This window comes from Cheilinus undulatus, linkage group 14 (assembly GCF_018320785.1).
Source record: "Cheilinus undulatus linkage group 14, ASM1832078v1, whole genome shotgun sequence".
In the NCBI taxonomy this organism is placed as follows: domain Eukaryota; kingdom Metazoa; phylum Chordata; class Actinopteri; order Labriformes; family Labridae; genus Cheilinus; species Cheilinus undulatus.
In genome coordinates, this window is record NC_054878.1 from 23,053,082 (window position 1) to 23,066,446 (window position 13,365).

The 13,365-nt window shown below is 41.9% G+C and overlaps 1 protein-coding gene across 2 annotated transcripts; it reads right to left on the bottom strand.

Annotated features, from left to right (window-relative positions):
- Positions 1-289: 289 nt before the first annotated feature.
- LOC121521037 (protein SOGA3-like) lies at positions 290-11,867 on the bottom strand. 2 transcript variants are annotated; one of them, XM_041804748.1, is made up of 9 exons: positions 11,091-11,867; positions 10,182-10,406; positions 9,797-9,955; positions 9,531-9,599; positions 8,652-8,921; positions 8,171-8,560; positions 5,958-6,620; positions 5,473-5,800; positions 290-424 (listed from the first exon to the last, which is right to left on the bottom strand). In XM_041804748.1, the coding sequence occupies exons 1-8, from the start codon at positions 11,865-11,867 to the stop codon at positions 5,690-5,692; spliced, it is 2,664 nt and encodes an 887-aa protein (XP_041660682.1). In that variant the 3' UTR covers positions 290-424; positions 5,473-5,689. The 2 variants fall into 2 exon arrangements, with proteins under 2 accessions (XP_041660682.1, XP_041660681.1); XM_041804747.1 differs by lacking the exon at positions 290-424 and adding an exon at positions 2,749-2,816.
- Between the last annotated feature and the right edge of the window lie 1,498 nt (positions 11,868-13,365).

Here is a 13,365-nt window from a genome sequence, read left to right on the forward strand (position 1 = left end):
ATGTTATGGACTGGTGTAATGTGCTGTGCTTATCTCATCCCTATTTCACATATTACAAGTCAAATATCCTGACCTGAACTATCGACAGGCACGACAACAGCACAAAGAGCAGCTCAAGATATTATCATTTTAATCCACTCAATGAAATCCCACCTCTTCGATTTTTCTCTGGATGTCCTGCAGCTGGTCCTCCCACTCCTGCATTTCTGAATCAAAGTTGTCCATCAGCTCCGGCCTCTCTGGCCCCCAGCCCCGGCCGCCGTGTTCCAGCCCGCGCTCCAGATCAATGGCTGCCATGACGTGGGCAGCTCGATACCCACAGGCCTTTTTAAATGGCAATTTCCCCCTACTCCTGTTTCACTCCCCTGTCAGAGGTCACTGTCTGGTAGCCAGTTAGGGCAGAAGGATCGATGGCCTGGAAACACTATAATGACAAACACATAGGAAAAAGAGGGTTTGAATACTTCATGAAAGAACAAAACAAGTCTTGTTTGAAAATATATTTCTCTGTCTTTTAGTGTATGTTTAACTCTGAATCTGGTTGAAATGGTATTTTTTTTTCTTGAAAAATACTTTTGACACTTTACAACAAATTCAACATGAATAAAAAATTCAAGTCCATGGTTGAATAATAACAAACCAATGTTGAATTATAGCAAGTTAAGACTTTTTTTTATGCTACCAATTCTAATAATTTTACAGTGTGTTGCTTAAATGTCTTATTATGCTGGTGCTGGACACTTTCTTCCTTCAATTGGGTCAGATATTCATGGCTCTCTCCATTCGCATTCTTCTTCAAAATTCACAGGCATGTAAGTCTACCTATGCAGCACGTGTGGACAAGAGTATTGCATGACAGCACTTAAAAGTGTTTAGACCCTTGGTCACTTTGACCTCCAGCTTGCCCCCTGACCCTCAGTGTTCAAAAACAAAATGTCCCCTTAGAAATTCAGCCCCATAATTTCTCAGATGCACCCAAGGTGCAGCCCAGAGTATTTGTCCCCAAATCCAATAAACATTTCCAAGCCAAAAGTAATCAATAATATCATGTAGTTGTATACCAATTGGAGTTCCAGCTGCCTAACAGTTAAAGCAATCCTTAAAAGTCACATGAAGTCAGCCTTGTTTGTTGATGTTGTTGTTGCCCTCTGAATACAACAAGTACCCAGGGCGAAAGTGCCCGAATGTACCATCCACTTCCCTCCCACCTGTGATGTAAGAGTAGAGATATTAATAATCTTGTAACTATGCATAGTAAACTGGCTGCATGGCCTGTGAGCATGGAAGAGACGGACAGAATGGTTGTATCATAAAAACAAACAAAGAGGAAATGTACCTTTTAATTTTACTTTGAAATAACATAGATTATTATGATTTTTAAAAAATGCAGAAAATATCAATAATAGGGAAATGAGTTTAAAACATGGCAGCAAGATAACTTAAAGTTCTGCCTTCCATTGTCAAAAAACCCACTTTTAAAATTATTCTGCACTGTATATATCCACAATACCTATCAAATAAGGGACAAACCACAATAAATCAACATTTTAACTGCCATTAACAATGTCTGTAGTAGTGATAAAATGCTGCCCTTACCTTTCTTAAGAATTAAAGTTTTTGCTGTCCTCCTGTAAAAATCCTCAGTCTGCTCTAGTCTCTGTGCTCTGTGAGTAGCAGCCTCTCCAACACATTCACTCCCCTAGTCGCCAAATTGTCAACTCCCCTCTCTCCCCTGCTTCCCCCTCTCTTTTCCTCCTCTGTGTTACGTAAACTGAAGTGGACAGGATTTAAAGGGCCCCCTTTCCTCGTCACGCCTCGGTGTTGGGGTTAAGTCCGGAGTGCTGAGTTAAGGGGTAAACAACTTCTGTTCCAGCCGGGGTCCCCAGCCTTTATACCGCTCCACTGTGTTTACGTGGGCGCGCCATTGGAGCTGAGATCAAATATCATAATGTCAAATTTATTCCAGCATTTGAAGTCTCGATGGGACAACTGTCGTCACCAGCATCCCTGCTATAATTACTGGTGCTCGCGGTGAGAGGGAAAGTGTTTACATAGCTATTTCAGCTGCTGTGAGCCTGGCCAATAGGTTTCTCTGTTGCTACTCTGCTTTAGGGTGCTTGGGCAGATTTTGTCTTGTGACCATGCCCCACTGCAAATCATTTTTCCAAGGGGTGCCAAATGGGCGTGGGTGACACAGTGAGTAATAATGTGTCACAGTCAATAATATCTTTATTGAAGCTAGTCACGAAAAGGAAACTGCAAGGTGGATGCCTGCCATGTTTGGCAACTTTTCAGCCATAATTTACTCTTCACAGACTCTTCAATGACATCAAACTTCATGTATCACAAATTTTCTAGCATCTTAGTTAAACAAGAACAGAAATATTTCAGGCTTCTGCGACAGTATTTTTGAAGCTGTGTGGAAGAGCAAAATATGTACAATCTGAAACTATGTCCTGAAATAACCAAAATCCTAGGTCTGTCATCTTGACTCATCCTGTCACAGAGACTTCTGAAGACAGTTGCTACCGTTCATCTGCCACAACATCAATTACTAGTGCCGGCTTCTAATCAGGGGTCCTGATGGGAATTTTTGGGCCTTACTGCCCCCCCTTCCTGGGCTAGATCTAACGTTTGGCACTCAACTTAATCACCAGAATTCCTTCCAGTTTGAATCCCAGGGATCATCCTCAGTTTTCCTCCACCTGTTGTGTTCCCTGTCAAACCTTTCAGGAGTTAATGAGAGGGTTAAAAACAAGCATGATCCTTACTTTACCTTGAGGTAACAACAACAGGACAGTACAGCAAGTGTTGTTCTGAAAAACAAAGAGGTGGTGACTGCTGTCATGTTACAAGAGAAAATATATATAGCAACAAGGTTAGACCAGGGCATACAGCAGTATGGAAAGGTGATTAAGGTTCGTCTTGTGACTTTAATGCTCAATGAACGCAAGGTTAACCTTACGTGACTCACATTTCTTAAACTCCTTCCTCATGAAACTGTACACATAATATTCAACTCAAAGGCTGCTCACAAACATTTAGACCTTTCAGCAACATCTCATGGCTAGTATCTGTTTTTCACTGTCTTGTTAACCCTTTTAATAAATTGACAGTTTTTGGGAAATATTTTTTTTCCTCTTTACCCAAAATAGACTTTAAGACAGGTAACACCTTCATGCTGTGAAACAAGAGCCAATAGAATTTAGCTAACTAACTAAGGATTAGGACTGAAAGTAGGCTGATAGGAAACTTGTGACCTGAGTGTAGACACATAAATTAAAAAGTCTTGCATCACCTGAAAGAGCACTGCCTAACAAAAAAAAAATTACAAAATAAAAGCAAAACAAGCTTTTTCTGAACTTGGCTAATTAGATGCTAGCCCTAGCCCTGATAACAATGCAAGTAAGCCAACAGTAATGTCAGTTAGGTAGTAATGTCAGTCAGGTAGTAATGTCAGTTAGCTAACTGTAGGCAGTAATGTCAGTTAGATAACAGTGATGTCAGTTAGAAATTAAAGAAGTAGTGAACACAGTCAGTCAGCTGTACACTGAAGTAGCTGACTGAACTATGACAAAACACATCATTGCTGGTGTTACTTCCTACATTTGCACCAAACTGATAACAATAGGCATTTTATGCCTTTTAATTAGCTCAAACGGACATCTACTTTGAAAAAAATCTTTTCTGAAAGGGCGGGGCTTATGTGACACACAAACACACACACACACAAACATATATATATATATATATATAAAACATCTTCCTATCTAGCCACAACTCGACATTTGTTGATAGCTTCCATGCAATACACCGCGTTCCAAATTATTGTGCAAATTCGATTTTAGTGTCCTAAACATCCAGTGTTTTTGTTTTTTAATTAATCTCATGGATGGTATTGTGTCTCAGGGCTCTTTAGATTACTGAAACAATCTAAGACACCTGTGATAATTAGTTTGCCAGGTGAGCCCAATTAAAGGAAAACTACCTAAGAAGAGTGTTCGTCATTACTAAGCAGGCCACAGGTTTCAAGCAATATGGGAAAGAAAAAGGATCTCTGTTCTACTGAAAAGAGTCAAATACTGTAATGCCTTGGACAAGGTATGAAAACATTAGATATTTCATGAAAACTTAAGCATGATGATCATGCTGTGAAGAAATTTAAGGCTGATTCAGAGCACAGATGGGTTTGATCTGATAAAGGCATAATGAGGAGGGTTTTTGCCAGACAAATTCATCAGATTAAGAGAGCAGATGCTAAAATGCCATTACAAAGCAGCAAGCAGGTGCTGGTGCTTCTGGAGTTCCACAAACCTCATGGTGTAGGATCCTCCAGAGGCTTGCAGTCATTAGTAAACCTACTATTTGCCACCCCAATGCTACCAGTGCTCACAAGCAGAAACAGTTGCAGTGGGCCCAAAAATACATGAAGACAAATTTTCAAACAGTCTTGTTTGATGATGAGTGCCATGTGACCCTGAATGGTCCAGATGGATGGAGTAGTGGATGGTTGGTGGATGGCCACCATATCTAAACAAGGCTGCGATGTGACCAAAGAAGGGGGCAAAGTCATGTTTTGGGCCAGAATCATGGAGAGAGAGCTGGTAGGACCCTTTAGGGTCCTGAAGGTGTGAAAATGACCTCGGCAAAGCATAGAGTTTATGACTTACCACCTAGCAAAATTTTCTTCATGCATGACAACACACCATCTCATGCTGCAAAGAATACCCCTGTGTCATTGGCTGCTACAGGCATAAAAGTAGAGAAACTCAAGGTGAGGTCCCCATCCTCCCCTGACCTCGACCCTGTTGAGAACCTCTGGAGCATCCTCAAGCAAAAGATCTATGAGGGTGGGAGGCAGTTCACAGCAAAACAGCAGCTCTGGGAGGCTATTCTGACATCTTATAAAGAAATTCAAGCAGAAACTCTCCAAAGACTCACAAGCTCAATGGATGCAAGAATTGTAAAGGTGATATCAAAGAAGAGGTCCTTAGTTAACATGCAACTTGGCCTGTCAAGATGTTTTGATTGAAATAGCTTTTGATTTTAGTTAATCTGACCTCCTAAAGCTGCAAATTCAACAAATGACCATTTTCAGTTCTTTACAACCTAAAAAATGTTTTGAAACTCTGTTGTGCATAACAATTTGGAACAGTGCATTTTGAGTTATTTTATTTTACAAAAAATAGTTATGGAGGTTTGTTCCATAAAATCTAAATTACGCTCTAATGGCTGATGACTTGAAAATTATACACACTGTCATTTCCATTGACTATTTAGGAAAATCAGGGAAAATTATCATTTGCATAATAATTTGGAACCCAGTTAACTCTTTTCCCCACTAAGGGTTACCTTTATTTATGGATTTGAACACTGATAAATTTTGATCTATGTATATTTTTACTGCACTGTGGGTGTCAAACCCAAAGTACAATTTCTAATGAAACAGGACATTTATATATATTTACTCACCTGCTTGAGGAACTGATGCTGTCAGTGATGTGTTATGGATAATGTAGACTCCAGTGTTGAATCTAGCCACTCTGTCTTGAGTTTGACTGCAGGCTTGGCAAGTGCTGAGCTTTTCCTGTGCTTTTGGTTACCTTGGCAACAAATGATGCGGGGAGGGGGAAAAAAATCAAAAGAGCAAAAACAAACAAGGAATGATGTGAATTAAGGGAGGCGTACGTCACAGGACAAAGAAAAGAGTAAAAAGAAAGACTAGTTTAAAGATTGTTGCGTAAGAGAGGGATGAGAACAACACAAGTATGAGGATGAGCAAAATGATCGGTTGGAACATCTGGAGGAAGGTGAACCATAACAGATGAAAAACAAGAGGTTGGTAATGTAAGACAAAGGAAGAAAAAGAATCAGCGTTATATTTTTGAATCATTGAATTGAATCATTTCCCAAGCCCCCAGGATACTCAGATTTATTTTTCATCCTTGAAAACTCACAGAAAGTGGCTCATCTGTCTCCCTGTCCTCGAGCCTCGGCACTTCCAGTCTGTCAATGAATGACTGCAGTTCTTTTCGGAAAGCTTTCATCTGAGCGTTAATGCGATAAAGCAGCTCATGTTCCCTGATCCTGCTCCCATCATCCTCTGCACCCTCCTCCCCTCCTCTCCCAAACATCAGGTCACCGTTTGAAACATAGACCCTTGCTTCTGAGATGACTGTGGCAGTATCTGCAATGAGTCGGTCAATGGTCCGAGCAAGCCTCTCTGCTTCCACACGTATGTCTATCATCTGCTGTCTGTCACGCAAGCTGCACCGGGCACTAGGCAGGAAGCGTGCCAAAGCAGAGGAGGCAGCACCCTCAGGTCCAGGAGGAGTGTAGAGTCCCCGTGTGGGTGTCATGCAACGGCTGCTGCCGTTATTGTTTCTGACTTCATCAGAGTCACTCTCCCCACCCACAGGGCCCTCACGTTTGCGGTGTGGCGGTAGAAGGCGGGAGGAGGTGGAGTCTTCATCGCTCTCACGGCGACCACTTGTTGCACCACCAGCATCACTCTCTGCATCACTGTCCCGGGGGCTGGGCCGCAGGGAGAGATGGGAGGCCAGGTCATAGCGCTGCATGTTGGAGAGGAGCACTCGATTCTCATACTGCAGCTGCATCACCTAAACAACAACAAAGATACGGACAGTATTAAAAAATTTTAACTGGTTTTTACTAAAAATGACATTATTAGAATTTTTGCATATTTTCATGTGCCTGTCTCATTCCTTCAAACTTTGGTGGTCTCATGATTTTCTTTAGTGTCATATAAATTTAGGATTTTGAGTAAAAGGCCAACAGTTATGCATAATTCACCATAACTGGAACAGATATTCACTTTCAGACAGGGATGAATTGCATTCACTTTGTTTACGCTTGATATTTTTTAAAAAATAAAGTCTATTTTACATAATCCAGTGTTTCTTTGTTTCAGTCTTGCAAAATTTATGTCATTCTCATCAGCCTCCACAAAAGCCAAACGCTTAATATGATGAACAAAAATTATCATCATTGCTTCAATTGCACCCATTTACCGCATAAAACATGGAAGTCTCACTGAAGGCACATTTTGGTTTCTGAAGAGAAGTTTTAGGGAAACAGCAGGAGCTGAGTTGAGCATTAAGCCTCCCAATAAACGGCTACAACACGTCCCCCGTCAGTCAGATTAGCTCTGCATCTTATTATGAATAATGCATCAAAATAGATTAGTTATAAAAAAAAAAAATCCAACCAGCATACAGTGTGTGCTGGTGAAGAAATGAGCTATTTAGATCAAATTTGTATTATGAGCCAGGCTGGAAGCATGGTCTGTTTTACACTGTAAAAATACATCTTGAATGCATACGTAGATGACTTCTGATTGTTTTGCAGCCAGTCTAAAGTGCCTCTTGGGGATACTCCCTAAACTTCACATTCTCAGCTCTATCATTCTTTGCATGCTTATGTAGTAAGTAGGATTGAGCAACTTGTAAAGAAGTTAAAGCTATTACTGGGTTTTTATTAAAGAGATAAGTCTTTTGATGCAAAGAAAAGACTTGTTTCTGACACTTTTATGCTGATTATAGAGCTGTTCTCTACATACATGCATCTTTTCAATGCCTTAAATCTTTGAATAAAGTATACCATGGGGCGCTAAGGTTTAAAAGGAATCTTTAAAGTCCTTAACTTAACTTATCATGTATTCTGTATAACCGAGTTGGGTGGCCCTCACTGGCAATTCATTGGCTAAATCATTGGCATATTGTTATTCATTAGGCTTTACTTAATCTTCCATCATACCTGTATGATTTTATTAATCTGAAATGAGCTTGAGGTTAGAATCTTTGCTCTGTGACCGAGTCATATTATTTACTTTTGCTATCTGTTCCCACAGTCTGTCCTTGAAATGGGTAAAAGGAGTCTTTGGTATGCTGCTCCTGCAGCCTGGAATCTGTTACAGGAGACCTTATGTCTTGAGGACCCGCCTCTTAAGCATATTTGAAAATTCAGTACTAATTCACCATCCTTGACAGAATTCCAACAAAAAGTACACATTAGGATACAAAATATGAAATTAGGGTTAAACAGACATTTTTACTTTATGACTTCATGAAAACGACAGTTTTTTTAAAAATCTAATAACCAAAAGGACACAACCAGAATAATTTTAGTAATATCAGTTAGTATGTTATACCTTGCCACTTAGATCATTTATCTGTAGCCTTGCTGCCTTTAACTCCTCCTGCAGAGCTTCTGCCTTTGCTCCATCAATCCCTGTGCCTCCTGCACCTCCTCCCGCTCCTCCCCCATGCCTGGAGCCTCCCTCATGTGTGCCCGCTTTGAACCGTAGCTTGTTCAGCTCAGCAGTCACTCTCTTGTTCTGATCTTCAGCATCAGCTAGGTTCCTCCTAAGCAGTTCTGCCTCATCCTCCACCAGCTGCAGCTGCTGTCGAAGCTCTGTCAAGTCATCGCCGAGTCCTCGCCCTGCACCTGGTCCACCCATCGCTCCACACCCAGAGCTTCCAGCGCCTTCTCCTTCACCACGTAGATCGTCTAACTCCGCTCTGAGGCCACGGTTCTCAACCTGAGGGACAGAGGGAGAAAAGCTTAACACTTTTAAGACTCAAATGAAGCATTATCCCTTTAATAAACCAATCTAACTTTGTCAGCTTCACCTCCAGTTCAACTATTTTTCTCCCCAGAATGTTGGCCTCCTCCTCCACCAGACGGAGCCGTAGCTTTAGCTCTGACTCGCGGGTGGTCGGCGGACCTCCAGCCTCTCCTTTAGGATGGGTGCTGTCCAGTTCTCCATAGAAGGAACGGTACTTCTGCAGCTCTTGCTCCAAGCGGTCCTTCTCTTTGTCAATCTTGGCTGTCTTCTTTCTCATAAGCACAGCCTCCTCTTTGATGAAAGCTAGCTGGCACTTAAGGTCCTCGTTGTCCTCCTTAAGACATACAGAATTACATAAGATACTAGAGGGCATTTGAGTAGAAATGTGGTCACAACTTAATCCTGAAGTTCACAAAGTTGGCCTCTGCAATAAGACATAACGACGGAAGGATTAGGATTCAAGAGAAGATCTTGTGCCACAGTTTTTTTAAGCCAAAATCTTATCTTTCCTGGATGTTTGACATATGCTAAGTCTAAAGTAATTGCTGCAGCTTTGCAAGCTCCTCACTAACCCTTAAGTTTACACTTATTTTAAAAGACTCAAGCTATGTTTGGACCTGCTGAGGGCAGCTAGAGTTGAAGGGCAAGAGAATATCATATAAGGTTTCAAATAAGCCAGCAGGCTTTGTGTTCACTTTAATAAGTTTAATTGGTATCTGGTAAAGATCATGAAAGAACATCTCTGAAAAATGGACTTAAGTGGCTTTGGGAAGAAAAAACATTTTTTTTTATAAAAGATTAGATTACCCCTTATTAGAAGAGATGCAAGGCAGATGTTCCTTAGAAAGGCACTCCCTGATGATTTTCTCCTTTAAATGTATCAAGAGATTTCTCATTTGTGGGAAATGATTCCTCTATTTTATTTTTTTTCCAAACATCTCACCTCTGTAGGAGTCTGTGCAGATTTCTTGTCTGTCTTCTGGGCATCTTTGCTTCCTCTTCTCTTTTGAGACTGTGTGAGGACAGAAAAATCAAAAGTATTCATTTTCTAGATTAACATATACAGTATGAGTATGTTCCATTTGTGTATTTGTACCATTCTCACTCTGATTTTTGACTGTTTAGGTATTGTTTAGTGACTGAAATTAGCCTACAAGATAGTATAATTCATAAAAACTGATGGATGTGTTACAGCTGCAGGTAACTTACCTCTTTGGTTTTATCAAGTTCATTCTGCAAGGCTTGTTTGGTCACCTCTACCTCAATAAGTTTTTGTCTCAGTTTCTCATTCTCTTCCTCTGTCTTTGTGCGTTTTTCTTCCACTTTTTCCAGCTCATGGTGCAGCCTCACGGACACATCCTTTGCTACCTGCAGGATGGTTTATATATTGAGAACAAAACACTTCATGTTCCATGTTTTACATGCACACATGATAGATTAATACACATTTGTTGCATTTCAAGCCAAAAAACTCTAAAGAAACAAGTAAACAGCGAAACAGCCACTTTGAAAAGCCAACTCTTTAAAGGCATACACACCTTGACCAAAAATTGGACAAAAATGGCTCCTTTAATTAACCCCTCCTCCCCTGTACCTTCAGATCCTGCTCCAGACTCCTGAGAAGCTCCTCATCGATCTCCCCCGTCTGGGCGTAGCGGAGTCTCTTCCTCTCTGCCTTCCTCAGACGGTACTGCAGGATCCGGCAGTTCTTGTTGGCCCTCTCCAGCTCACGCCTCATCTCTTGCAGCTGACAAGTGTCTTCCTCGTAGAACGTGTCCCGCATCTCGTCCATCTCGGTCCTCATCTCCTCAATTTCAAGCTGGATGGAGCACAGTGAAGATTGTGCATCACAATGAAAACTTGGATACGATTGAAACCCCTGATAGTCGTTCACTGATTGAATTGTTTACAAAAGATAGCTTTTGACTCCATGGATGGAGAAAATAGATGCTTGGACATGAGCCAAGCTTCCCACTAGTACTTACATGGAGAAACAAAACACAGTCATCTGATATCAAACATATAGCAACTGCTAGGTGTAAACATTACTTTGTCAGTCTTCTGTTTTTGCTGGGGGGCATTTCCTGCAACTGAGACATGACATGGTGACAAAAACACAGACTCTTGGTTGTCCCTCATTTTAGAGCGATAACACTGATTCAAGCAGATCAATAACAATGTGATCAATAACCAGTTAACCAACCGTGGCCATTGTGTCTAATTTAGGTCTATGTCTCTATTTAAAAAAAAAACAGAGAATGTTTATCACAGATTCACTTGATATTTGTAGATCATGAAGTAAGCTATTAGACCAAAAAATATAGATCTTATTCATGTGACCCCTGGCTGTAAAAAGGTTTGAAACATTTTTATGCCATCCCAATGAACAAATGTTTTTTTTTCAGGAGGCCTTCAATTCATGGAGCCTTGTTTTTCTCCGTTATATTCAAACAAATTCATGACCAAGCACCATCCTGTCCACAAATAAGGAGCTGTATCAAACCTTAAGATCTTCATTTTCCTCGAGCAGCCTCTCCATCTCGTCTTCATAGGCCTGATCCTGGTCCTGGTCCTGCTGTGTCACGGACCCCGCCTCTGTAGCCTCTCCAGCCGGCTCCGTCTCTCCCACAGCGGCCTCCTCTGTCCCTGTGTTTTCCGTCTTGGTTTGCATCTTCGTTCCGCGTCTTTTCAGTCTCTTATGCAGGTGAAACTGGATCAATTCAGCCTGCAAGCATCCTGCTCTCCACAAACCCAAACTAAGGCCCGGGCTGCAGCCCAGAGACACGCCGCCTCTCCCGCTCTCCTCTCCAGCTCTTCTCCGTCTCTCCTCCGCTGGAGAGGTGGAAGAAAGGGAAGCTTTGTCTGGTAAATAACGCTGAGAGGAGTCTGATTTAATGCATGGTAGGCGTAGAGTAGAACGACGAGCCGGTGTTGATGTATTTATCGGATCCTCCTCGACAGCATCCGCCCTGTTTGCTCCGACTACACCAGCTTCAGCACCATCCGGTTGAACAGCTGCCCCGCCGTGGCTCTCGGGCTCCCTCTCCCTTCCGTCTGCGGACCACTGAGTCTCCTTAAACCGAGTGTGTCTGCTCCTTCCCTTGCTGAGAGGAGATGCGGACCGGCCTCGGTGTCTCTGAGCTCGCTTTGTGGCCCGTTCCTGGGCTGTTGCCGGTGAGGGAGCCCGGTGCTGTCTCCTCTTCCTCCTCCCTGCGCTATTGTCTGCTGTGAATGTGGACGGTGATGGAGAGTCTGCAGCGACGCTAGTGGCGGGCTTCATTTTCTGTTTACTGAAAAATAAACTTTATACACAAGCTACAATTCACACCTTTGTATTTTAGAACTCATTGCATTTTGAGAAATCAAGAATTTATTGAGATGCTACCATATTTCCGAGTTAACCGCCAAAATTATAACATTCAAACAACTACAAGTTTTATTATCGGTCCAAAGCCACTAGATGCCGCTTTCCTCCACCTGCCTCATCCTCCTGACCCTCAGTCAAACTTTACTGAGGAGGTGTAGGTCGACTTCATCCGTCCATTACTTGTAAAGATGGAGTGCATTCTACGAAAACCACAAATTGATTTCAAAGTTAAAACAAAGGCGTTTTAATATTTTGGCTGAATTCTTACCGCACTGCACTGTGGAGACACGCTGACACAGGGTACCACCAGGCACTGCAGGGGCACTGACCATATGACGTAGGTATGTACGTCAGACCAGGAAGTGGAAATCCACCCCCACAACCTTCCTTTCCCCATTTTCCATGTTTATGATACTAATGCCAAAGCATTATCTAGCTATCCAACATATGTAGTATGTTAAGACATCGAGTTTGGATTGGAGGGGCTTTAAGTCAAAGACTAATCGTTGTTGCTACACTGCTGTGATTTTGAATCTTCTTTTTCTTTTGAGTCTTGTACTTCTCTGTTCCAAGCTGACCTGTTATGTTGCTGGTGTTACCTTGATGCCTTCATCTTTTCAATTCCTTCTGTGCAACTTTTGCAGTGAAGCCAGCACTTACTGAACACAAACTTAGCAAGGTAATTGCAGCAGCAGTACCCTTAGCCTTGCCCCGTTTGATGATTCCTGCTTGTAGCCTATAGAACATTTTTTTCTTGCATGACAATGGTTTACACAAAATATGCACTGCATCAGTGATCTTTATTTTTCACTTACAAGAATTTATGCCTCCCATCTCAGCTGTTTCTGACCCACTAATGACATATTAGTGAATTCAGGCCCAGTAGAGGGTGCTCTTCATTCACATACAGCATTAAGCACAACCTGTCCCTCACAGCTAAGAGAGCCCATAAAACGCTGACTATTTGAACTCTGTTAGGCTGAATGAGCTCCTTAGTCATATAATTGTTAATGAGATGAGATGAGTGATGGGTTAGGGGTTGCAGAGATTTAACCCCTTTAAAAATGACCCAATACCCTCCAACAGACTGTCGCTCTCAGATTCAAGGGTGGGTCAGTAAGCCAAGGAATAGACAGTCCTACATATGTTAACTGCTCATTAAAGTCAAGGCAGACTTATGTGTTCTGAGGCTAGCTATGTGGTTCAAACCTTTTCTTCAATCTGTATTTAAATGTAAAATTGTACACCAGAATGCACTTAAAGCTAGCCTACAGCAGTGTTAACCATACAGGGATGTATAACTAGTTCCTGCAGCAGCAGGGATGCAGGTTATAGTGACCTGTGCTAAATGCCTTTGATAGAAAAGCCTCGGCCCTTCTGCAATCCTCTTAGTACCTGGCTAAGATCCCTC

What these genes read in the sequence shown, in the direction of transcription:
- LOC121521037 (XM_041804748.1), bottom strand. Translation starts at nt 11,867, where the DNA reads ATGAAGCCCGCCACTAGCGTCGCTGCAGACTCTCCATCACCGTCCACA. An exon ending in GTCTGGAGCAGGATCTGAAG is followed by an intron (nt 9,956 to 10,181) that starts GTACAGGGGAGG and finishes ACCATCCTGCAG; the next exon opens with GTAGCAAAGGATGTGTCCGT. An exon ending in GAAAAATAGTTGAACTGGAG is followed by an intron (nt 8,561 to 8,651) that starts GTGAAGCTGACA and finishes TCTGTCCCTCAG; the next exon opens with GTTGAGAACCGTGGCCTCAG.